This window comes from Cuculus canorus, chromosome 2 (genome assembly GCF_017976375.1).
Source record: "Cuculus canorus isolate bCucCan1 chromosome 2, bCucCan1.pri, whole genome shotgun sequence".
Classification (NCBI taxonomy): Eukaryota; Metazoa; Chordata; class Aves; order Cuculiformes; family Cuculidae; genus Cuculus; species Cuculus canorus.
The window spans coordinates 136919036-136945552 of record NC_071402.1 but is presented as its reverse complement, the minus strand read 5'-3'; the positions used below and the strand labels follow the sequence as shown (position 1 = coordinate 136945552).

Below are 26517 nucleotides of genomic sequence, written 5' to 3'. Positions count from 1 at the left end.
TGGCTGTTTGGTGGGTTCAACTGATGTGCTGCTTCTACTCTGTCACATTCGATGCCAGAGTTCTTTCACTTTGCCAGGTTTGCTTCATGATTTGAAGGGTGTTTCTCTTCTTTGCCTGGAGAGGACAGACCTCGTAGAATCCAGGTTTCCGCGTCCAGTGTGTGTTCAATGCTTTCATAGTGCAACTGAGCAAGTTAATGTTGCTGCTGGTTTAGACTCATTTTGCAAGCAGCACTTCGTTAAATTTTTGCCTTAAAAAAGTGCTAGATAAACTGAATCTTGTGTGGCTAAAATGCCTCATATTTCTTGTATGCTGAATAGGGGAACTGGGAAATTAATGTAACAAACTAGAAATGCCTTTCTCTGGAGATGCCCTAAGCAATGCGTTTAACTGTTCAGACACTTCAGTCCATACTAGGCTAGGTCACCAGCAAAGTGTTTAGATTTCCAATGGGCTTGCAATTAGGCAGACATTAAAAAGAATAGAATTTGTTTCTCTGTCCTTTGCTGAAAACATTTTTAGCTCCAGAATAAGGGTTGTGATAAATATGCATCAAGTGTCTATCCCTGCAAAGTAAAAGAAACTCCCATATTTTAAGTGAAAGATTCTCTTAATTTCTGACTTTGGATGTCACTGAAATGAAACAATTTAGGAGTCTTAAGGTTTCATAAGTCACTACAAAAGTTTTTACCTAGGGAAAACTGAGAACTATCTGAACTTAAGTGTTTTATGTTTGTCTTGTGCATCTTTTGGCTTTTTAATGGAAAGATATTAATTGCCTTGTATTTATGTAGTTACAATGTGTTGTCAGATCTGTATATTTGTCATTGAAAGCATGGCATTTGGTAAAGAACTACTCATCTTCAAAAGTAGGAAATGAAAAATGTGGGTCATTTAAAGATTAGAAGTTCAGCACTACTACTGGTGTGACTGTCACTTCAAACAAGTGCTGCTGCAGGTACATGAGCACAACTGTTATTAACCTGAGAGCTGTGTTCACCTTGTGAGAGAAAGAAATCCTTTAGCTGTGTTTGTGTACTGAGGACACTAACAGACTTACAGATAAATGATTTTCGGAATCTGTCAAATCAATGACAGTGTCCAGCCTTGTTTTGGTGACAGAATGATGGATGATTCACGGCAACTGCTTCAATAGCTTCAGTGTTAACCTTGAAGAAAGTTTAGACTCAATTCAGACAATCTGCACATACATAAAAAAGAAAAAGAAAGGCTATAGAACAAAGCCATCAGCATTTGTGTGAACAATACAAAAGCAAAGGATTGCTGAAATGACATTTTTTAATTGCTTCAGGAGAAAAAAAATCATGTTTTTATGTAGGCAATAATATAGATAGCAACAGCAGATGAAAATGAAAATTAAACATTTGGTGAACAGATAAAAACAATTCCAAACAAACCTTAAGTATAGTAATTTCTGTTATTATAGAAATATAATTCACATGTCAATTTTGTTTATCATAACTGTAATTGGATTTGTCTTCAGAGTTGATGAAAACCTATTTTCTCTTGGTTTTAATCTATAAATTCTGAGTGGTAATTTTATAGATACATAGTTGCATTACTCTTATTCCTTACAATATGGTACATTAGAAAATAAATGTAGGAGTTTTTTATTAGAGCTGTTGAATCCTGAAACTCAATTTATTTACTTCAAATAAATATTTGCCGCTGACTAGCAGATTACCAGGTGTATTAAAATTTGAGAACTTCATCTGTTACCAGATAATGTGTAAATATCTAGTGCTTAACATCTTGGGGGTTTTCTCTTCAAGTTTTTAACTCCATATGATAGTATGTAGGGCAAAATACATAACTTGGTTTTGACAATTAGGTCAGTATTTAGCATTGGGAATGAGTCAACTGAAATATTTTTTCTTACTTCAGCCTCTACATCAATTAGTAACTGTATCAGGTCTTGCCTTTTGGGCTACATAGTTACATGCAGCAGTCCATCGGAGCAATGCAGCTGACCTTTTTGTGCTCCTAGTTGTCACCAACAGGATAGAGTCATTTGAGTTAGAAGATATCTCAGGAGTTACATAGCCCAGCCTCCTGCTGGAAGCAGGGTCAACATTACATTCAAACAGGTTTAACAATGACTTCTAGTCTGCCCCCTATTAGTCATTATTTTTGAACTGTCAGTTCTTAAATTCTTATTAAATAATTGGTCCAACAAAAATAAGCATGTACTTATCTCACATCTTTGATTAAAATTAAAACTTAGGAGGGCAGGTTTTTTTGCAAAGATTATTCTGCCTTAATCGTGTTTGTTGATGTGTCTTTATGGGTATGTTTGACTTGTACAGCCCACAAACTGCAGAATGTGAATACATTTTTCTTGTCTTTATTCACTTTTATCGAGAAAGCAGAATCTATTACAATTTTTTTCCCTTGTGTTTAATGTTTTCTAACCCTTTAAAGCAAGATACAACCTTTATGCAATTGAAGATGTATGACAGAGGTGTTCTTGATAGTACCATTAGATAAATCATAGTTGAGCTCTTTCTAGAATGAATCCTAAAAAGCCCTGTTCTGTCAAGGATTCCTTTTTACTCTCATCCAAAAGTTGTTCACTGGTTGAGTTGTGTTGTAAAAGAATTTTGAATGAGTATCTATTTGAACAGATGGAAAAACAAAACTCGAGCATGATGCTTAGTGGTGACATGAAAAGCGGGAATGTTGTGCTAGTATTGTAACTATAATACTTGTAAGAAATTTGAAAAATATCCAGATATGTAAGTGTGCACAATTAAGGTACCCAAATGGACTTTGCAACACAGATTGGATAAGGCTGTATCTCTTATTACCTTGCAGTAAAATCTGTAGAATCGTAAGAGGTTTGGGTTTTTTTACGTTCATAATCAAATATAGGGCTGAAATAAGATTATAAATGTATTTGTATTCTTGAAAGATACTAGGTATTTTGAAATTATGAAAAGTTGGCTTTCTGGTTTTGTATTTCTCATTAGTTTCAGTAGTTCTAAATTCAAAGCCATTTTATCCTTCAGTGTACAGAGTACATCAATATGTTGCCAAATATTTTCAGACTAGTGTAATACTTGTTACCATTATTACCTGTAAGTACAAAATATGCTTCACAGTTCAGTTTGGGCTTTCTTAGGAATTGTACCAGGACTTCTGTAGGTTTTATACTACGTTTTATACTACTAAGCACTTTTCAGCTAGAGAGGAGCACTAAATTGTAAAATGTTTTTGAAGATCAGTAATTTGTTTTTCATTTGGTTTTTTTTGCACAGTGCCTTTGGTGTTACACCAACAACACCTGTATCGATTACCCTGTAAGAAGCATTCTGCCATCATCTTCAATATGTACACTCTCAAATGCTCGATGGGGAGTTTGCTGGAGTAGGTACTAATTCTGCTTTTGCTGTAGAAAATTATTTATAAGCATGATTAGATTAAAGTAAGGCTACTGCTTACTAGAGCTGGTTCCTAACATTTTATTTGTAGGGGTGGGGGTAGGAAGCAGGGGTTATGATCTGGAACCATGATCCCAAATCTTCTGGACTTACAAAACCGTGATTGTTAAGGGTTCTTTGTGAACAACCAGTTTGGTTACACTGATCCAATGGCTTTAAAACATTTACTCTGTTGCCGCAAGGCTCTGTTGGTGTCTGAACTGGAAACCAATGAGGTTGGAATATTCAAATCTTTTATGTATGTAGTCAAGAGTCACCTGTTTCTTAAACCATACTTCTGAGTTACAAAGAAATAAGGTCATTCCCTGTTGACAAAGAATGACCATTCTTACCTTTTTAGAAGTTTCTTATAAAGTTGAATGATACAACTGGATCCACAATTTCTAGTGGCAGCAGTGAACCAATACCTCAGGAATATCTCTGTTGTTACAACTTCCCTGAATGATTTAATTTTGTTCTTTGTTAGGTCTTTTAAATAACTTCTCACAGTTGTGTCTATAGGTTTGCTTATATCATCCCTGTTTGCTTTCTTCTTGGGCCTCATTTTTTTCCAGGGCATCAGGTTTTAGATTTTTTTTTTTTTTTTCCTGTCCTGGTTTAGATCAGCTACAATTGTTATAGTGTATGCTGTTAAAATAATTCACACACACACATTTGTTAATTGCTCTTTGGACATAGAAGATGACTTAGGAAGTTTTATGGAGAATTTTTTACTGGCTTTTTCAAATCCTCTGACACTATCATAATTTGATTTTGCTCTTTCTCTGCCTGCTGCATGTGATGTGTGTACATTGATGATGCAGCTATATGACTTTGTTCATTGTGTACGTTGGCTAAGATTGTGATTGGGAGGACGGGACTGTGGAATCACATCGATAGATATATATGACGTACAAATATTACAGGATACTTTAAATAATTTGTTGTATGTAAAGAGCTATTTTACCTAATATCTGTCCAGGGTAGATTATGAATAGTAGCAAAATTCTAATATGATATGCTGAGTTTTAACTGGGGTGGTTGCACAGAATTGTTTGTGGGGTTTTTTCATACTGAGGTGAAAAAATGGTTGAGAAGGAGGGGAAGAATTGTCAGGAAGACAAATGTCAATGCTGGAGTCTAACGAGTTGAATATATTAATATTTTTCAGTGAACTTTGAGGCTTTGATTATTGCCATAGCTGTGGTAGCTGGACTCATTCTGGTGTCCGTTACAGTCTGTTGCTGTTACTGCTGTTACTGCAGAAGGCGTTCCAGGAGGTAAATACCCATGTTTGTTTCCTTTACTAACTTTGAGCATTGGTCTTCTCCTACCTACAATTTTTACTTTCCAGTATACTAAGAATCTTTACATTTGGAAGCAATTTTGGTCACTTTGTTTTATTTGTTCGAAAGACAACCCAAAAAAGGGGTGTTTAGTATGACACTAGAAATTGTGCTGAAAAAATACAGAAGCGATGTTATTAGTGGTAGTATCACAGGTACGTTCTTCAAGTAAGCTATTGCTTCACATTTCTACATTTTACAATTCTTTGTTAAGATTGGACATGAAATATTTCAATAGCCAAATGAGTACTTCCCTCTAACAGAACAGATAATTTCTCTCAAGGCAAGCTTGTGGTACAGCAAAAAGGGATTGGGTAAGTAACAAATAACCGAGCAAGTGTCCTATACTGCTTGGTATCCATGCCTCCGAGTTTGCTCTAGGATCTGTCAGCAGGCAGTATCTGAACGATTAGCTACCTTTGCCAATTCAACAAAATATTCTAGATGTAAGATAATACTTTTTGCTTTTGGATGCTAAGAATTACTGACTTATTCTTAAATTAAGTAATAATGAAAAAAATAAGTGTTCTTTAGATCTTAGAGGACTTGTATAACTTTTCTTTTTTTTTCTTCCTGCTGGTTTACTTTTCTAATGGGCTAATATCCTTCAAAGGAAGGAAATAGTTCATCAACAGCTAACGTATGTAAGTCAGTACTTATTCCTGAATGAGACACCTGGAAAGCCTTGCTTATTGGGACAGCACAATATGCTTCCTTGTGTCACTGAAGTTCTAGAGCTCAGATTTCTGGGCTGCGTACTTTCAGCTGGCTCTGTTCCTTTTGTCGTACAGTACTTCTCATGTGAACAAAATGTGGGCCTTATTTCTTGATTTGTAATAATTTCTATATTATTTCAAGTACCTGTAATTCACTATTTTTGTTTGAAGATTGGTTTTTTTTCTTTTTTTTAAAGAATTTACACGGTTGTACAGTGTTCAGTGCTAACCTTCAAGCTAGAGAAACATGGTACATCTGTGGCTTTCAAAAAAGAAGAAAATTATTGTAAATAACACATCATTCCATTTTCTTTTCCCTGCGCCTGTTCTGCTGGTAGTCTGGTCTACTGAATCTATCCTAGTGCAAAAATTTATAACTCTTTAGCCCTGTGCTGATAAGCCCTGGAGATGTATAGAACCATTTTAGATTTTATGTAAGATCTGCCAAGTTGCTCTGCAGAGTAACAGAGCAGGCCCCTGTGGCTGACACACCAACAAATACAGCTCGATTTCTGTGAAGGAGAGATTTGTGCCAGACTTCACTTTCAGTAGCTAAGTTGTCAATCAGTACTTTAACATCTAATTCTAAAAATAGAGGGTTAGTTGATAAGTCTTATGCCAAGACTCCAAAGGCGTCAAGTTTAATCTTGTGACACTTAAAGCATTTAAAGGTCTTGTTAGAGTGGGGTCCGGCTTGTTTCAGGAGGATTCAAAATGTATTATTACACTGAAGCCTGATGTATTACTGGCTTTGAACCTGTAACAAAGGATTCTTCAGGTATGTAAACAACAGCAAGCAGAAACAGAAGGAAAATATTCACCTAGTTTTAAACAGGAGAGGTGAATTAATCTCCAGCAACACTGAAAAGGCAAAGATTCTCAATGTTTTCTTCACCCCTGTCTTTGCCAGCACTATTGGGCCCCAGGCCTAGGGAGCAAAACCCCAGACTGACTTCACTGCTGTCAGTGAAGGAAGAGCTGGTATGTGAACTACTACAGGAGTTGACCCCTATAAATCAATGGGCCCTCACAATATCCACCCAAAGCTGTTAAGAGAGCTGACTGATGTTGCTGTGAGCCTACTCTCTACAATCTTTGAGAAACTGTGGAGATCAGAGGATGTCCCAGAAGGCTAGAAGAAGGCTACTGTCACCCCAGTCTACAAGAAGGGCTCAAAGAAGGATCCAGGAAATTATAGGCCCATCAGTCTTACTTCAGTCCCTGGCAAAGTTATGGAGCAAGTCTTCCTGGGGTCTGTCGTAAATCAAATGAAGTTCGTGATTGAGAAAAGGCAGCATGGATTCACCAAGGGCAAATCATGCTTGACAAACCTGATCACCTTCTATGATAAAGTAACCTGCTCGGTGTACATGGGGCAAGCAGTGGACAGTGCCTACCTGGATTTCTCCAAGGTTTTCAATAGTTTCCCACAGCCTCCTCCTAGAGATAGTGATGTGTTATGGTCTAGGAAAGTAGTCTGTGCGTTAGGTGGGGAACTGACTGACAGGCTGCACCCAGAGGGAGATGTTAAGTAGCTCCTTTACAAACCGACAACCAGACACAAGTAGGGTCCTCCAGGGATCGATATTTCTCTCAATGCTGTTTAATATCTTCATAAATGATCTGGATGATGGGATTAAGCGTACCCTGATGAAGTTTGCTGGTGATGCCCAACTGAATGGGAAATGGATACTTTGGAAGAGAAGGCCATCCTGAAGGAAGACCAGGGTAGGCTGGAAGAGTGGGCTAGCCAAGAACCTTATGATGTTCAACAAGCAGTTCTGTGGAAGGGGACTTGGGGGTCCTGGTGGACAACAAGCTCTGTATGAGTGAAGCGTGCTGCTGCTGTGACAAAGAAAGCCAACAAGATGCTGGGTTGCATCAACAAGGGCATTGCCAGCAGAGATAAAGAAGTAATTGTCCCACTTAGTGCTTGTCAGGCTACACCTGGAATACTGTGTTCAGTTTTGGTGCCCACTATCCAAAAGAGATGTGGACAGGCTGGAAATGGTCCAGAGAAGGGCCACAAAGACAACCAAAGGACTGAGAAGCCTGCTGTATGGGGAAAGGCTGACAGAAGTGGTTTTATTCAGCCTTGAGAAAAGAAGGCTTAGGGGAGACCGTATCACTGTGTTCCAGTATTTAAAGGGTGGCTACAAAGTAGTGAGAGACACCGTTTTTATGAGGAGTGACGTAGGGAAGATGAAGGGGAATGGGTACAAGTTACTCCTGGGGAGATTCCAGTTGGACATGTGGAAAATTTTTCGCAATGAGAACAATGAGCCATTAATCTCCACCAGGGAAGTGGTGGATTCCCTGACATTGGACACTTAAAAGAATCAGCTGGACAGGATGCTGGGCCATCTTGTCTAGACTGTGCTTTTGCCAAGAAAGTTTAGGCCAGATGATCCTTGATGTTCCTTCCAATCTGGGGTTCTAGGATTCCTTCTAATTACTGTCTTTAAATGCGCTGATTCTTAGCAGGAATTCTTTTGCTCTCTACTTCCCTGGCTTTGGAGACTCCTTTTCCACAAAAGAAACTTTTCTTCTTTGTAAAACAAATTGGAAGAAAGGAAAAAAAATAAGTATAGCATTAGATCTGTTTTACTGACTTTTTAGATGTATTGATTCGCATTTCAGGTGTGACCTTGTTTTGCAGAAGTGTCAGTATTCCTTCTGGTTTTTTTTAAGCTGCGGTGTTTCAATGTTTAAGAGCCAGCAATTGTTTTTCCAACATGGAGAACACTTTGATGCATTAATCCCCACATCAGTGATGTAGCTGACTCACCTGAGTCCATCCCTACCACAGGAATTCTAGGACTATTGGTGCTGGTTTCAGTTCATTATTTTTGTCTAGTGTTTGGACTTTGAGTCTGGTTCCATGTTCTTGAGATATAACTACTATTGAAACTAGAATAAGTAGACTCACTTGAGCTTTAGTTTAACAACCACTTTTTAAAGTATTTATAAATTTCAGACTCTCTGAACTTTGAAGAAAAACAAAATTCCTCCAAATTGTCTAAAAATCAGAAGATATTTAATGCTGCTTTTAATTATAGGGAATATATATATTTCTTGAATCCTGTACCAGCATTTTATTCATTTTGGTGGGTTTGTATTTTGTAGCACCGATGTTAAGTGAGGCTATTGCATAGTTAAGACACTGGCATCTCCAACAAAGTTGGACAGAAGAATGCCCAAGAATGGGAACTTCTAGTCTTCCTGGACATGGTAATGTGAGGAATTGATTAGTTTTACAAGGGAGTCTAACATGCCTTTCTAATAAAAGTAACTTGTTGCCTGTGTTTTTACTGCCGCTGAACTCCCCAAGATTTTTCTAACTCTGTAAAAACAAAAAAGGAGGAGCTAGGAAGTTTTTATGTGAAACATTACATGGATTCTGAATTACTACATTGAGTTTAAATGACTAAGATGTTCAAAGATGTGCATGGACTAATTGAGCAGATGGAAAACTTGAGTTCAGATTTCCAATTCTAGTATCTGAATTTTCTATCTTAAAACGTTTAACATACTACAATTAACCACTGGATGTCACTCTTGCTTAGCTTGTATATTGGTTGCTGCAGATGTGTGGTACTGTAGGTATCCATTTCTCTCTTAGCAGGTGTGTTGATATTGTAAATATTTATAACAAACATCTTCATTCACTTTTGAAAAATGATTAGCACCTGGAATAGCATGGCAAGTGTCCCCTCACTATTCTTGACGAATTTTCCTTAATTCCGTCAGGGGAAAAAAAACCCCAGACAAATAATTATTGTTTGTGCTTGCTTTAGAGTTCTACAATTCTTATGTAGTCTATCTAGTGGTTAAGTGTAAGTGAAGCGGAGCTTTCTCCAAGGCAGGTCACAAAGCTTACGTGCATGCATTCAGTAGAGCATAGCTGTGCATGCCTGGCTCGGGTGCATTGTGTAGGCTCAGCATTTCCCAGAATCATACAGCTGATGCACTCAGGTAAACAGTTGCTCACTCCATAACAGGGAAGGCAGCTGCCAAGGCTGTTCACGCAGACTGCTTTCCTGGGGGCAACTTGAGATTGGATAGTGATGGTTGTTGGAAAAATAAATTGTTCTGGCATCAGAGGTTTATGAACCATCAATCTTCTTCGAAGGGGCAATAATGGACTTTGCTGTGCCTGTGTGTGTGCCCTATGTTTACTCTAAAATGGGGTGTGATGTGAGGAAGAAGGCAAGCAGGAGTCCTGCTTCTGGAATAGTCTGAAACCTCCTCCTAGAGGTTTTAAATTGTTCTGTGCACTCTGAAGGACACATTGCTACAGCAGATGAAGCACTTGGGTATTATGAAATGTGAAAGGGTAATTCTAAAAATTTGTCAATTATACTTATTCAGCAATGAAGTTTTAAATGGCTGTAAAGAAGTATCTCTGGGCAGACTATAGAGTCTTTTTAAAAATAAGTCAGAATGACTGAACACTTATTACCTAGCACTCAAATTCCTTTTTCCTCTCTTGTTTTCCTTCCCTCCTTATTTTTCTAGTAGATTAGATGAAGAAGAAGAACGGCTAGCTAGAAAGAGAGAGGAACGAAGACTAGAGTCTCTTCAGAGGTAAGTCTTGGCCGCTCTCTATATAGGTATCGACTCGTATGAGGAGATGAGAGTATACTACACTTCTTACGTAGAGTATTAAACAAAGAGGCATTACCAAATTTAGTATTTTTACTAAACAGGGCTTATTGTGAGATTTGCAAATCTGATTAGGAGCCTATATTTCTGTAAGTAAACAGGGTGCGAGAACACATTGATGCTCACTGTGGCAGGTACCACAAGTCCTCTATGAGCAAACAGGAGGGATGTGTCGGAAGTCTTGCGTAGTCTCTTATGGACCGGTGCCTGTTTGTGGCCTCAATTAATGCTTCAGGGAGGCTAGGTTTCAGAGGTGAAAACCACTTTTTTTATTCATTTGTTAATTGGTTGTTTTTCTTTTAAAATCTTGCTGGGAAAGGTAGAGATGATAGTGAGACACCTACCAGAAATTTTGCTCAGCAAATTGAAAACTTTGGCTCAATTCTCATTTTAAACCTAATCCCACATTTCCATCCTTACTATTAAAGTGTAGAAAGGAGCGAAAGAGTCAGCAGTGATACAATGTTTCTTAGTGAGAACAGCATTCCATCCGGTGTAAGTTTTTATAGCTTCTCCAGCAACTATTCATGGTTTTTACTTTTCCTTTTGATAAAGATTTTTTTAGAGATAGGACCATGTTATAGGGTGCAAGGCCGATACACTATTTGAATCATTCATGGTCTTTATTTTAGAGATTTGGAGCAGATTAGCTTCAGCAAGACAAGAGGAGAGTCCTAACCAAACTAATGCTAGGCGTGGGGCTCTGAGGTGTGGGTTTGAATCCCCACAGGCTGACAAGGAAACTGATTCTAGATTTGCTACTTCCTGGTTACATTCTCTAAGTATTTGGCTGCTAAGTAATAGGCGGGCGATTTCACTGCCTTGCTGATGCTGGCTGTTTTCTCCTGAACATAGTTTAACTGTTAAAATGAGCGGGGACTGCAGGGAGCAAGGCGTACTTGTAGATTAGACCCCTTGTGGAGATTTTATGTGAAGACATTAAGTTTCTCTGTTACAAATGTGCGTAAGCAGACAAGGAAAACATGCTTTGTTTGCTCAAAAAATGTTATGTTTCTGTCTGGGCACAAAAGTGGGACCCAGTAACATTCTTTTACAGAGGTACCTGCTGTTACTCATGTCTTAGACAGGATCTGGGAGAACTTCTTGCGTTAACTCCAGACAAAGAAAGCATTTATTTGGGGACAGAGCAGAAAGTAGTACTTCCCCTTTCGCCATTGCAAGGTAGTGTCAAACCTGATCCAAGAGGAGAATGGATGCAAATTTGTTTTCATAAATATCTTAATTTGTGACCTGAAAATATCATACTTAAATATGCACAGAAGGTAAGAAATAGGTGACCAGTTTAGGAAGTATGCTCACACATAGTTGTACCACATAATTTCTCAGATAAGTGATGCTTAAGGCTTGCAATAGATCAAAAAAAAAGGGAAATTTTACACGTGTTTATCTACTTCTAACTAGTCATGGCACAATGGAAAGACTGCTAGTGTGAAGGTGGTGTTTCTCCTGTAATGCTTTTCTCTTTTCTAAAAAGAAAGGATCCTGTGAGGAATATCAACATTTTGTTGTGTGTCAAAACCATGTACCTTGTTGTGATGAAATGTACATCCTTAATGTTATGTTACATTACTCATTTAGATCAATACCAACCTATGTTTGTTATAAAGCAAAGATCCATTGTCAGGGGCATAGAAGATGATTATGTACCATAATCTTTTCCCTGTGATTTGTGTATTGATGTTAAATTCTTGGTACATTTATCTGTAGAAGATCTGATACTTCTTGAGTGTAGGGTTTGCTGTGCACACACAAAGCAAATGGTGTTGCACCAGGCAATTAGCAACACAGAGCTAAGACCAATTAATTCCTGAATTAAGCCTAGGAAGAAGGATCACCAGGAGCAGACTGCTCTGCCAGAATGGTTGCTGCATCCCTAGAGCAGCAGCCCTCTTTGCTAGCTTGTCTGTGGAACAGAGAAACTGTTCTCCACAAAGCTTAGCAGCTTTCCTGGGGTATTTCCCATGTTCTGAACATGCATACGTATTGTGTGTGTGGCTGGGGAGGGATTGGTAGGGTTGTGGGAAAATATGAGGAGTAGGCTGCTTCCATCAACTAGAACGCCTCACTCTATCCAGTTACTTTAAGTCCTTAAGACGATGAGTTGCTAATAGCAGACTGTAGAACAGATAAATAGTCAACAAGCCATTTTGACCACCAAACTACAGGGGAAAAAACTGACTTGTACTTGTGATCTTTCCTTTCTACGGCCTATGAAGTGTTTGCATAGTTTCTGAAAATGTCTGGGTAGATACTCAGATAAATAGTGTCGGAGGAAAAGAGACAGCATTGACTTTGAGTCTGCCTGGCTTTGTTTTTTTTTTTTTTTTCTCTCCTGTGAGGTACAGCCACTTGTTGTACAGTTATTCTCAGATCAGTTGGTAGTGGAGGAGAACAGAACCAACCTGAGTGTCATTTCATGGTTCTATTTGTGAATGGTAAAAACAAAGTAAGGAGGTCTAAGTTGCATAGTGTGTGACTAATGCAAGCTTCAAGATAATTGCAGCACCTAGCATTTTCTTTCATTTCAGGCACACGGTAATAAATTTAAGATTTGTCCGTGTTAAAATTCAGTTTATTACCAATATTTAGGAAGTGTCTTTTTTGGAATAACTAAATGACGGTTAGAGTGAAGAGTAATGACGTTGGCCCTCTGCTTGTTTTCAAACAAAGAAACTAGCTGTCACTTCACCTGGAAGGCTGAAAATCACTGGTGAAATGTAGAGTTTGCACTTACAGTGAGAGGCAGGAGTTCAGATCTGGACTAAAAATACTGAAAGAAAACAGGTATCTTGTTGCATAGCTTTAGTCCTTTATTTGATTTCATTTCATCTTTAAAATGAAAAGTAATTTCTAAACACAGCATCAAGTATCAAGTATTGGGTCTTTTGTGGTACATTTGTTTAATTATTTACAGCTGCAAATACATAGTACGGTTATGTTAGATTTATGCAATTTGTAAATGATGATATACATGTTAGAAGTTGATAAACAGGTGAAATGCGATGCGATCTTGAATGAGATAGACTGCCTACTGTAATTTGGTAGTGCAGTGGTAAGGGAGAACAAGGGGGTGGTTAGGGAAAGAAAGGACTGCAGTTCACTCTAGAAGAACTAAGTATGGAATATCATGATGTGTATTGTTAGTAATAGGAAAAATACTTCCTTGGCTTACAGTAGTGGGGACAACTTGCGTAAGAGCCAAGAATTTAGCATACAGGAGATGGAGTAACACCAGTAGTGTTAAGAAACAGAACTGACTCAGAAGACTGCGTAGTGGCTTCAGTTGATCATAGTGTAAGACATGAACGGTGCAGTAAACCATCTCTGGGTGGCTGATTAAGGGACTGCATGTTCAGAATTGTCTATTTTTTCTCGGTTAATGTATACCTAAGCCTTATTTATTGTATGGGGGTCATGGATGATATGATATAGTCATGGCTGCCTGTCAAAGTTGAAATGTTTCAGAAATGTTAATGGTTTTACCCATCAAACTTAAACAATGTCAGAATTTTAGATGTTTGGTGTCTTTTGTTTTGAGTAGCCTAGGGAGATATTCTAAAGTGTTTCTGAGGTTTAAGACCTACACAGACTTGCTTTTTCCCCACCCACTTAGCCTTTTATTTAGTGCTTCCTGTGGTCAGAGCAGATTCAGACAGGCTGCTGAAGTACTGAGATTTCAATTGAAACTGCAGTGAGTTTCCATTATTTCAGACAAGGTATTCAAAACAGTGAGGAACATGCCATTATTACCATCAGTAAAAAAACCCTGGTTTGAGGTCACAGAGTCTCACAGAAACTACAGAAGTAAGTACTGGTTTTATACAGGAAAAGGCTGCTTTAAGCAGAATATCTCAGTGCAATTCCTGAGATCCCTTGACTCATATAATGTCTTCTTCATGTGCAAAGCAACATGAAGAATCCTGTGGTCAGGTTACTCTCAGTAGGTAAGCTTGACTCCTTCATCCTGTTATCTTTAGCCTCTCAGTCCTGACTCTACATGAATTTAATTTCATCACCCTGATTCCACACTTCCTTCTCTTCCTGCAGTTTGGCCGGGTTGCTTTGTTTCCTATGCTGCCTGGGCTGAATAGTGGAAAGTGATATAAGGGAGATGGGTATCTCAGGGAAACAGTAGCAGAAGACTTTGATTCAGTCTTTCTTGTTTGGTTTTCTCATCATGCTTTATCTGCATGCTTTCCAGAAGTACAGTTGCAGGGAAAGGCCAGTTCAGCCCTTCAGCTCTGTAGTAGGCAGGATAATCGCCTGAGGATACGCAGGGTCTGAATAGCAGTAGGAATTGTTTAGAGGTGGAATATGCTTAGGGCAGATGGGATCTTCGGTGAATTAAGCTGTCAGTGCTTAACAGCTTTCTGCTGAATATGCACAAATTAGAATCGGGCAAAAGTCACAACTTGTGTAACTGAGTTGAATTTTGATTGGGGCCGCAAACTGTAATTTTTTGTTAGAGGAACGTTGTTGTGCCAAATTCTATGTCCTTTGCTCAGAATACTTAGGTCCTGGATCATCTTAGTGACACCAACAGTTGTGTAGGAGCTTTTTTTTTTTTTTTTTTTTAAAACTAGTGAAGTAGATGTTCCTTTTGAAAGGAAACAAGAAAATTATCTAAAGAAGTGACAGAATGCTTTCCATTTAAAATTCCTTCATTTTATCCCCTTCATCTTTGCAATGGGGAGGGGAGGAAGGGGAAGAAGAAATTGACTCGTCGGACACTTGTGAATAATTAGAGTCTGGCAATATTAGGTAGTCTTGAAAACTGTCTTATGGTTGGATAACATAACTAGAGGCATCCGATTTTTATACAGCACAATAATTTATTCTCTGCATGGGTGCCATGCTAGATTTTAGAAATTAATAGTTTTCATTTGTACTTGCTGTACTGCTTAAATAAAACAGTAATACACCTTTTATCTTTTTAGAACAATTATATTGAATTAGGATTCTGAAGCACACTATATTCACAGCTATATTTTACAATTATGCTCCCTGCTGGAAAGCATTAGGGAATCTTCCAATATTGCACCTTGCTTATTACGAATTCCTCAATGTGTGTACGTGAGTACAAGTATGTGGACACATAGCTTCTATATAGAAAAAAATATTTTTCTCTGTGCTTGCAAATATATCTTATTTTGACATTATTGATTAGCGAGAAGTTACAGGGAAAGTTACAGATACATTAAGTGTATGTAGAAAATATATATAACCGATAACTTTTTTTTAAAATCTGTAGCTGCTTACTCATTTAAAAAATGCCATTGTCTCTTTCAGATGTAATTATATTTTGCTTACAGCTCAAATCAGTCTGAATATTTTTCTGATGCCTTTTTTGTTGCAGGAAACATGAAAGAAAACTGAAGCATGATGAAATACGGAAGAAGTATGGTATGTGGTTATCTTGTTTTGATACTCAGTATCTAAATTGATTCCTTTTTACTCATTATTATTAAAATTCACAGCAGAAACAAGCTGCTTTATGAGCAGCAGAAGTAATCAACCCCAGTTTCCTACTGATGCGTGTCTTCTGTCACCTGATCTCGTGACTATTGTATTACTATTCTCTTCCTGCACTTATTCTCCCACTGGGCAAGAGGCAGTGTGCTGGATGGGGTGTTTGCTTGGTGTGGGTATTTAAATGTATTAATTAAATAACCAGTTCTTTCTATCTCTTCCTAAGTAAGTGCACTGATTTTAGATTTAGGTGGGGGTTGTTTTGTTTTTGAACGTGATAAGCCAATCTAGTTGAAATTGGCTGGTAGACTCACAGAATCACAGAATCACAAGGTTGGAAAGGACCCATTGGATCATCGAGTCCAACCGTTCCTAACACTCCCTAAACCATGTCCCTAAGTACTTCATCCACCCGTTCCTTAAACACCTCCAGGGAAGGCGACTCGACCACCTCCCTGGGCAGCATGGTTATTGAAGGAGGATAGATGGGAAGCTTTTTAAATCAAGCTTAAAAAAGAAGGACAGAGGATGCAGCCTAATGTAGAGATTAAAACTGTTTTTCTTTGTTTTCAAGTGGAGCTGTGGTCCAGTAAGAAAACCATATTGTAAGACTGTAGGACCTGCTGTGTTGTACATGAGTCTCTTATTATCTAGGCTTGTCAGTGCTTGCACTTTTCATTTGATTTGTTCGTCGGGTTAATAGTGCTGTGTATTCACAGACAGATATGCTAAAACTATGCTGCACTTTTTTATTATGCAAATTGCACTAATGTCAGAGAAGGTGATTCTAGGGCTCTAAACTGATAATACTTATCCTCTTATTACACTGATTGGCAGAGTTTGGGAATGCCTTCATGAATCTGCAGCCTGCCCTTTGGCTGATGCAGAAGTGATACAGACAATCTCTATAGGGAATTCTCTGCCTGAGGAACATTTCCAAAACTATGGTCATTTGCTAGAATAGAGGAAAAATTCACTGTGAAGCTTGAACTACAGGAGGAAGAACTTGTAGAAACTAAAAGTGACTTTTGTTAAAGTTTTGTGAACTTCACTCCTGTGGTGTTTTATAGGATAATTGAGCTTGTATCCCAACCACAATTCAGTTCCGAGAGACTTGTCTGAGTGGTTGACAACAGTCCAGATTTAAAATAAACAAACAAAATCCAAACAGCAACATAAATCAACTACACTTTTTGTTTGTTTCTCCTTAGTAGCGACCTTAGGGTCAATCTCAACAAGTTTCAGTCTTTGGGATAGATCTGTTGAAGAACTTAAGACGATGGCTAAGTCTCTAAAATAACATGCAGCACTCTCTATACAGATCTACATACAACTTTGCATCCCCTTGAGGCAGTTCAGCAGTTAGTGTATCAAAGTGCTGCATCGGGCTTAAGTCATGATTCAAAAGGCTGTGTTCAGTTATATTCTGCTTGTGAAACTCATTTACCTGTCTCTGGATAGTCCTGCATTTTAGTGAAGAAAATATTCTCTTCAGTGCTTTACTTTCAGACGTTTGAGGAATGCTTTGTTGGATCTTGTCAGAGTATTTGAGTTTCATGAGAAATAGAACAGTGTAATTCTGTGCCTCTAGAATACAGACATCAAATTCAACAAATCTTGCTTGTAGCTATACTATGCACATAGTTGTGTGAGAGTTAGTGTCATTTTACCTCCTCTTGAAGTGTGTTAGTCTATCAAATGGCTTAATTAGAAACAAGTTCATACGTTCATTTTGTTAACAGAAGGTATGCCTGCTTATAAGGAGTCAGGCATACTCGTTTCTTCTTCATGCAGTTATATTTTGCAGTGCAGTTGACCTGCAAAAGATTGTAATTCAACTATAAAACTTCAATTTCAATAGCAAGCTTCTACATAAAGCTTGTTTGCTTTATTGCATATGCAAAGATTAATCTATATTATCAGCTATATCAGTTTGAGGCCTGGATTCTCATAATTCATTTTTGTCCTAAAGAAAAACCCAATGCTTACATGAATAGTTGGCACATCCTGAAAGGATATATGTAACTGAGGAAAAATGAGGAAAGACTAAATGTGAATAAATTCTGAAATCCCTGAATGTTATTGCTGATGTATACAGTTCATATTCTGCTTACATGCAGACAAGTGATTGTCAAAATAATTCAATGAGACAGGTCTTGCCTGTAGCCTTGGATCTTCTGTCTTCATTTTTCACTGTCTAGTAAATACATATGTTAGCATATTAAACATAATCTAATAAAAATTGCTGCAAATAATTATGGAGACACTAGATTATTTTACGCTCTTATGCACAGCAGAGAGGATTCTCAGTTAAGTAGGCATGGATGAGTGGCAGAATGACAATGACTTTGTTAACCCAACTCTGTAGATTAAGATGATCATGCCTGAAATTTCAGTATTTTGTTGGCTTTAAGGGAATGCCTTTTCCCATTTCATCCACCAGCTTTCCTTACCCCATTTAAATGGTAATTACACATTTATAATGCGTTGCAGGTGTCACTCTAGCCACAGTCCTTTGGGAGCATTGGAAGCAATAGAGAGCTTTAGGAACCAGGAATACACACTGAATTGTTTCTTTGTTGCACAATTTGATAGTATTTTTCATTTGCTCACATATATGAATGCAATATGATTACACAAATTATATGTTGACTGTTAGAAAATGTTAAAGTTGAATTCTGAGTACTTTGCAGCTTGTGTAGCATACAAGGGAACTACAATTTAATTGCTGCTGCATTTGCTGCTATTGTATATTCAGTATAGCATTAGTGAGGAGCTGCTTTATTATTTATTTATTTCAGGATTTTGCCTGGTACTAATGGAAGGATTCTTTCTTTTAATTTTTACAAAATTATTGCCATTCATGATTTTGGGCTTCCACACTACTTGCATCAGTTCTGCAAAGGTTTTGTTCAGATAATTTAATGATATGTAATGTTATCTCCTTTATTTTATGCAAGATGTTGATTTTTATATTCATTAGTTTGTAACAATAAATGTTCCTTCTGTTCAAGACAGATACTGTGTCCTGACTCCCTTTAGTGTTCTGAATGCAAAGCAGAGAAACCTTGTATTGCTATACACGTAAAGCTGTTTAATTTGTTAAGAATAGAGTTGTTAATCTAGGAGTTAAAAATGAAGAGAAGTGTAATAAAGGGTGAAGATGTGCAGCACACTAGTTCATTTTTTTGCGGCATATACAGTCTCTTGTAAGTATTTCACTTGTTAATTTTTGGGCAGTGCTGTTATGTAATGAGAGTCAGGTCTCAACTAAGAAGCCATACAGTTAGCATAGTATAATATAGATTAATATGCTGGAAAGAGGTATTAATTTCTTAAATTGCTTTGTCATTTCATACATATTAGGCCTCATTACTTCATGCAAGCTCATGCAAGTCTCATGCAAGATACTTGACTACTATCCCTATTGAATTGTTGAGTGTTTCTTAAGTACTGCTAAGTGGATCAAATATTAACCTCAAAATGGAGGTAAATAGAAGTAAGATCTTAGAAGTTCTTGTAAGTGTCCTGGTTGTCAATATTCAAGTTCAGTGGTAATATGCTGTGGATTTTATTGCAAACAAGACTCCTGAAGCTGCAAAATTCTATCTTCTCAGAACCTGGAAGTGTAAATTACAAGTTGGGTAGTTGCATTCATGCCAAACAGGAAACAGTCAAGAGAGACAACTCATGTCTGGTTCAAGCAGCACATTAGCTTTACTTGAACCAGACATGCTATCCAATTAGCATAAGCTTGCAGCTCCTTTCTGAGAATCATGGCTAAGAGCAGCTGTGGCAGCTGACAGGAGCTTTTTGTCATGCTCTTTTTTTTCTGTCCCTCTCAATTATTTTTGTCTACTTACTGGAGCCAGATACAACTTCTTCAGTAAGAATTGGTGCAAGTGATGAGCTGCTGTCTCCTGAGGCTCACTTAATGTAATCTTATGGTGTACTTAGAATGCTGAGGATAAAAGAAATTTAAACACAGGTTGCAGACTTGAGAACAAGACTGAGAGCAAGGTCTATCAGATGTTGTAACCTCTGTGGTTATCCCCATTTGGAAGGAGGGCTTGCCATTTCTCTAGGATTACCTTCTTTCCCGGGAGACTAATTTCTGAAGTGAGCAATAACACCACACTGGACTTATGCATAGTTCTTAAGGCCTGTTTAGTTCCAGTATTGTACAAAAAAACATATCAGAGGACTTTGTTAAACATATTAATGACTGTTAGGTGGAAATTTTATCTGTTCATTCTTAAATGTAATTCAGTAAAATTAAAGCAAGTACTACTGGGAATGACATTTGCAATAATGAGTAAAAATGACAGTTAACTTGAAATGGACAAGCACTAGTTGTCTAAAATGGCTTTTGTCTGTGTGTTTTGGGGCAAGGGCAGATAAAAGTATATTTGCACCTCAGATGATATAGGAAAAGTTAGTCAGCAGTCTTACACCGTCCTCTCATTAATGAATTATCAGACAGATGTAGTAAGCACTTGCCAGACTGCATAGAGAGAAGTGTGTAACCTAAGTAAATTTTGTCAGGGAATCTGCCATCATGTCTTGCCACTTTGTGGAGTTTTTTTTTTTGAATTTGATGTCTTGATTTCTAAGTGGAACTTAGTGAGTACAGGGAGTTTACGCAGTGCCAATTGTAATAAAAATAATAATTTCTAGTGCTGTTGCTAATTTTCTCTAAATGTTGTATAGATGTGCTTTGTATTTGAAAGAGGTGAAATACAGAATTGCTGCAAAATTTTTTGAAAATTGGACTATTCAGTTGTCTTTCAGTTAACTAAATTTATTAGGATACACAGATCCTAGCTGCCAAAGTATTAACACGTCTGGAGGAAGGAGAGGGTGGCAGTATTCTGGAAATAAAGTAAATGTTTCTTCTCTGTGTTTAGATTGAGATTATATTAATGCAGGAATGTTACCTGAAAGCAGTAAAGGTTTAAGAGTAGGCCAAAGATTAAGAGCTTTTCTTAGTTGTATGTTATCTTGTCACCTAGAGTAGACTTAATAGACGTTACTAGTTTTTGCTTAAACACATCAAACGTAAGATTAAAAATTGAGAAGTAACTTATTTCTAAAAGTTCAAAAATCTTAAAATTTTAAGATCTCAAAATATTGATGGTAATTCTTGACAATGCTGTTATCTTATTCTTATTGCACAAATAAGCGATAGTGTTCCTGTTCTATTGCAACAAAAGGTCAGCCTCTGGACTCTTATAGGACTCCATTATTTTCAGTATGCCTAGCCCACATCTGGTGTGTCGTTTAATGTTTCTTTGAAATAATTGCTGTATGGAACAGCGATTGCTCAGTTAACCCTTACAGAAGATGGTGTGCATATCCAGACGCCCAGTATAATTGGAGGGCTTTGCAGTGCTTTCTGTGACAGTATTTTGGTAAAATCATTAAGAATCTTTATGATGGAAACATACTGCAACCTAGATTAAGTGATACTCTTGTACTCATCCCCAGAGGTTTTAGTGTGTGTAGAAGTGATCTTCATTTGTTCTTGGAGATTATCATCCTGTTGCAGAAATGCTGTAAGTGGCTGAATGAGGCAGATGGTTGGTTGTAATCGAAGTAGAACAAAGTCAAAGTAGCAGCATCTTACACTTTAAAAGGACGCTGTTCTTACGATAACTTGAATTTATAAGCTGGCCACTGTGAATCTGTTCTTCCTGAGCCATCTTTATGCTTAGACTTTTGTAGATTTGAGACACTCACAAATGCGTTTTGTAGGCTGTACCTCACAAATGAGAAATATTTCTTCTGTAAGAATTTTTCACAGATAAATGCTCTCTCCCTGCTAAATCATTAAATACTTATGATAATAGTCTGAGAAATAACAGTGCTTAAGATTGCTATAAATTTATTATTATACTTGAGTGTTTGGGTAATAAAGCAACTACTAAAAGACAAGAATTGCCTATTGGTTTTGTTATATGGAGACCTATTACAGTGAGGTCAGTAATTCAAGTTTTTTATGTAATACTGGTAAGAAAATGGTAAATGCAGTCCTCTTTTGTTTTACAGGTCTCCTCCAGGATTCTGATAATCCATACAGCAGATTTGAGAATGAATAAAGCGGAGAACCTTACATTAGAGCTGTAACTCCAGAATATGGGAAGACAGTTTGTTTTCATTTGCTCTTTGGGTTCTTGTTATTTTTTTTTTTCCTGGTTGTAAAACTACGAGTGGATAAAGAATTAAGGAAAGACATGCTTCTATGGTATCTTCTTCTACCTATACAGAACTAATTTTTTATAAATGCATTTGGTTGTTTAAACATTTGCTGATTTTTATGGTGACATCTAAGTGTGAAATGGTGTCTTCCGTCCTCTTAAAACTGTATTTTGTTACTTGATGTAGATGGCTTATAGTCACAGTCATGTCTTTGAATTTAGTCTTAACTGCCACTTAAACGATTATTCCCATGTTCCTAAACAAAGATTTGTCCCTACTGCATCTTTCTAATATAAAAATAAAAGGTGGGATGGAAGCATGGCTTCCAAAATAGCTGATGTTGGTATCGATGAGAAAATACACCAGGCACATTCTTATGTACAACCAGAACATGGTAATTGGGTGGAGGTTTTGACACTCTTGAAAATCTTTTTTTTCCACAGGAAATGTCTAAAGGTTGAGAGAGGGGACCATATTTGTCTTTGAATAATTCAACTTAGTTGTGGAAAAACTTTGATGTTCTTTGACACGAAAAAGAAATTACTTCTTTTAGCAATATTGGAAGAAAGTAATTCTTGAAATAAACATAATTATATGTGCCTAAATTCTAGAAGAAATATCAGCCTTCTATAAGCTTAATGTAACAAAAAAAAATTCCCCCCAAAATGTTGCCAAGATTCTGCAGTTTGAGGGTTGATCTTGGGTGGCAACTAACGTGAGCACCACTCAGCTGCTTGCTCCTTCCATCCCTACAGCAGAATCGGAGAGACTATGGGAACAGCGAAAGTGAGAAAACTCTTGGGTCAAGATAAAGACAGTTTAATAAGAGAAGAAAAGGAGGGTAGGGGGTACAAGTGATGTAAAGGCAGTCACCACCTCCCAGAAGGAGACCTCTGCCCGCCCTCCCCACAGGTTTTGTTGCTGAGCATGATGTTGTACGGCCTGGAATACCCTTTGGTCAGTTCCAGCTCCTTGCTAGAGCAGGCAGAGGGGGGGAAAATGAAACCTTGTTGCTGTGCAAGCAAAGCTCAGCAAAAGCCAAAGCACTGGTGTGTTATCAGCACTGTTCTAACCACAAGTCCAAAGCAAAGCACCATATGGGCTGCTATGAAGCAAGTTACCTCCTCCCCAGCCAGACCCAGTACGGTAAGAAAGCAGTATTTTTTATAAAGTTTTATTATTTCCATAATGTGATTTATTTCCTCTGTCTTTATTTTCATAGAGGTGTTTCACTGAGCATTTTCACTAGCTAACCAGTATGATGCAACAAGCAAAGAACTCTTCTTCCCTTCCCCCAGTGTAATGCAAGCTCCCATTTATTCTGTACAGTTTAAATAACCTCCCTCGCTGTGTATTATCCATTAAACAAATGTACAGTATTGAAGATGATCATGTTATTTTTATCGATGTTCCTAAAATAAATACTTTAATATCCCTAATTTGGTTCTGTTTAGGTCTGTTGTTTCATACAATTTTAAATTAACTTGGTTTAGAAAAAGTGAGCCAGTATGAGTTTGGAAGAAGGAAAGGGATGCATTTTTGCTTTTGCTGCTTTTCTGACAGAAGAATAAAATCTTAACAGCACATAGGTGTGGTGGGATCTAAATCTCGCCTGTGAGTGATCAGGTGAATTGCCATTCCATCCAGTGCCAAAGAATGTGCCTTTACTTAGGCTTTAGTAACTATCACTTTATCACTGATTTTGGTACAGTATTCGTTTCCATTCTGTCATTCTTTTTACCTCTGTAAACAGTTTCTCTGTATACAGTTTCATAGGAATTTATATTAAAATGTTTCCTAGTTCCTGAATCTGTATTGTAATTAGTGTTTATGGAGTAATGACCTAGTTTCCTCCTTTTTTGCCCCTTTTTTCTTAACTCATATTTATCACTTTATTTTTAGGCACTATGTTTAATTTCATGTTTCTTCATCTATCAGCTATTGTCAAGTCCAAAGTATTATTCAAATAGCTGTCTCTGAAGAATGATGGTCTGTGATAAGAGTGAATTGATAGTGTGGAAATAAAACATGCTGATGGTTTTCCCTGGAGATAACTTTTGCAAAAATGATGAAGGTCTGCCTGCTGTCTTATGACCCAAGTAGTGACATTCCTGGCTTAATAGAAAAGCATTTTTCTTCAGCACCTGCTACAGTCTGTGAAGGGCTGTCATGGTATTCTAACAAAAGGGGGAGGAAAGACAACCTTTCTTACAATTTCAAAGATAGTAAGGTACTTGGGAAACCAAAATATTTTGGGAATATGGAATGGGTGTTACATTGCTGGGGAATAGTTGTGTTACATTTAAAGAGAAGGTAGAGTGAAATCTGTGCAATTTTGCACACCATGTTAGCTTGGCATGTCCAAGCTATCATTATGTGCATCAAAAGGTAACAACTGTGGTCAAATTTATCTTAATCAAGCTTACCGTGTGCTAAGCTTTAACTTTGTAGTGTAGGCTCATTTATACAAAATGTCAAGGTGGCCATCTAATATTGCACAGTTTTGCTTCCACAGTTAAAGACTATTAATTTAACTAGACTATTGTGTACAGCAGCCTTAAAGCTTGATAGAAAATGCAAAAATCCCCAAACATTCCCCAGACTTTTCAAGTTATTTGACCTTTTTCTTCTGTGTTCATTGGAGCAATTAACTGAATTAATTGGATGGAAAATATCCTTATTTCGGTATATTAATTGCAGCCTTCTCTGCTTTCCTGTATGTCAGTATTTCTCACTTTTGCAGAAATATTTGGTTTGGCTTATCAATAGAAAGGTTGCTAGACTATGTTTTAGTGTAGCAGCAAGTAATTGGGGAAACAGCAGTAGAAGGAGGTAACGTTGTATCTTTGGTTCTCAGCTGTGTGAACAAAGGCATTTATCACTTTCAGTATGAGCTTCTCCTCCTCCACACTTTTTCAACAAAAGACACAGAAGAGATGCAACGTATAAACAAAATCAAATTAGAGAAATGGCATAACCTAAGCCTGAGAGCCAGCATATCTCCGCTATTCATCTGGTTTTCTCAGACATGCCCTTCATTCGCATTCTATTCTCTTTCCTCTGTTTTTACACTTTTTATTTTAGTCAATTTTTGCTTGTTAATGTTGGTAGTGAAGGTATTACTATCTGAAAAGAAGAGTGACCTCTGAAGTTAAAAGTTAAAATGTGTGTTTATCTTTCCACAGAACAGAACTTCCAATACAGAAAACTCAGGTGGGTCAGCTTTAAAAGTAATGTTGCCAGGTGTAATTTGTTTATGTAAAGAGAATTTTAGTAGATTGAAGTGTGCTTTTTTAACTTATCTTAATGCAGGAGCATACCTTTTGCCACTTCTGAAATCTTGGCTTTCATGATGAGTCCAATAAGTTGTCTGCACCATGTCTTTCTTAATTGTTATTTGATTATGTTATTTGATTATTAACTAGGCATATGGAAATAATTTTGAAAAACTGACAATTTTATGATTTGTTTTGTTTTCTTACGGTATTTGTGTTTCAGTTCCTTTTGTTTTCAGTCTTGGGGTTGATTGCCTTTGGTTTTGGGGCTCTGATCAGCCAGCATCTCTGTGCTTTAAAGTATGAATCTGGGAGGTTATGTGGGTGGGGGCTTTTCATGGCTCACATGTGCTCTCATCTTCCCTAAGACAGCAGGGCCAAACTTGCTCTCAGTTGACTGATTTATCCACTCTGGTCGCCTGAGCATAGAACAACCACTCAGAGGACAGAGAGGAGGCAACAATTGCCAAAGTAGGTAGAGCTTTTCTTTCCTGATGCTGCGTTCCTACAACAGATATTAAAAGCTAGAGGATGAGGACAAAAGTCTTTCTTCCACTCTGACTCTGCTGCTTTTAAGCTACAGTGAGGTGGGGAAGGCTGGGCAATGTGCAAGCAGTGGACGAACCAAACCTCCCATGAATGGGAAAAGTTGCGAAGGGATGCAAAAGGGAATAGAGAGTGGGGAAACAAAACAACAGTGGTAAAAAAAATTAAAAAAGGTGTTTTCTTTTGCTCATCTTTGAGATTTGCTTTTGCATTTTGTTATGTCCTCTTATCTGTAACAGAAGTCAAAACACACAGCTACATTACATTGCCATATCAAACATTTCCAGGTTGATTCACTTGCTGTATCAGTAGCCAGGCTTACTGTTTATAGGATGACTGGCTGAAAATCAAGAACTTTCCTGACTTGTCTTACACAGTTTACAAAGAAACTATTTAGTTATTTAGTGGTGTCTTCTGCAAGCTTCCACAGAGCAGGAAAGGCAGAAGGTAAGTCTAGACCTAGAGAAAACTGCCAGTGGATTTCAGTAGCTAACAAGTTTCTTCTGGCTGAATGTCTCGACCATCAGTGTGTATTATTAATCAAATGGAGTCACTTTTCTCTTGCTGATATAGCAATTGCTTCTAAACAAGAAAAAAGTAATAGAGGGTAGAGTTTTTGAGCTGTCACTTTGAGTCAAGTGCATGTGTGGCAGATAAATGGGTAATAGAGTGAGCAAAGTCACTTTGAGAACCATGTAAGCTTGAGCCTGTTTGTGTATTAACATGATGAAGTAAGATGCAGGATGAAGATAAAGTTATTTGTAGTTGGTCCAGAGATGTGGGGGGTTTTCTTTTCTTTTTAAGTTTGACCTTCAGACCAATTTGTGCAAGGAGATTTCA

The 26517-nt window shown here is 37.5% G+C and overlaps 1 protein-coding gene across 2 annotated transcripts in view; it reads left to right on the top strand.

The window, feature by feature from the left end:
• LOC104057711 (uncharacterized) overlaps positions 1 to 25228 on the top strand; it is a 30400-nt gene extending 5172 nt beyond the window's left edge. Inside the window, exons 3-7 of one of the 2 annotated variants that reach the window (XM_054059238.1) lie at positions 3280 to 3388; positions 4613 to 4721; positions 10025 to 10090; positions 15546 to 15592; positions 21707 to 25228. In XM_054059238.1, the coding sequence (XP_053915213.1) occupies positions 3280 to 3388; positions 4613 to 4721; positions 10025 to 10090; positions 15546 to 15592; positions 21707 to 21756 (381 nt within the window). In that variant the 3' untranslated portion in view covers positions 21757 to 25228. Of the gene's footprint in view, positions 1 to 3279; positions 3389 to 4612; positions 4722 to 10021; positions 10091 to 15545; positions 15593 to 21706 lie in introns of both variants that reach the window. The other variant, XM_054059237.1, reaches the window with a different exon arrangement.
• The last annotated feature ends 1289 nt before the right edge of the window (positions 25229 to 26517 follow it).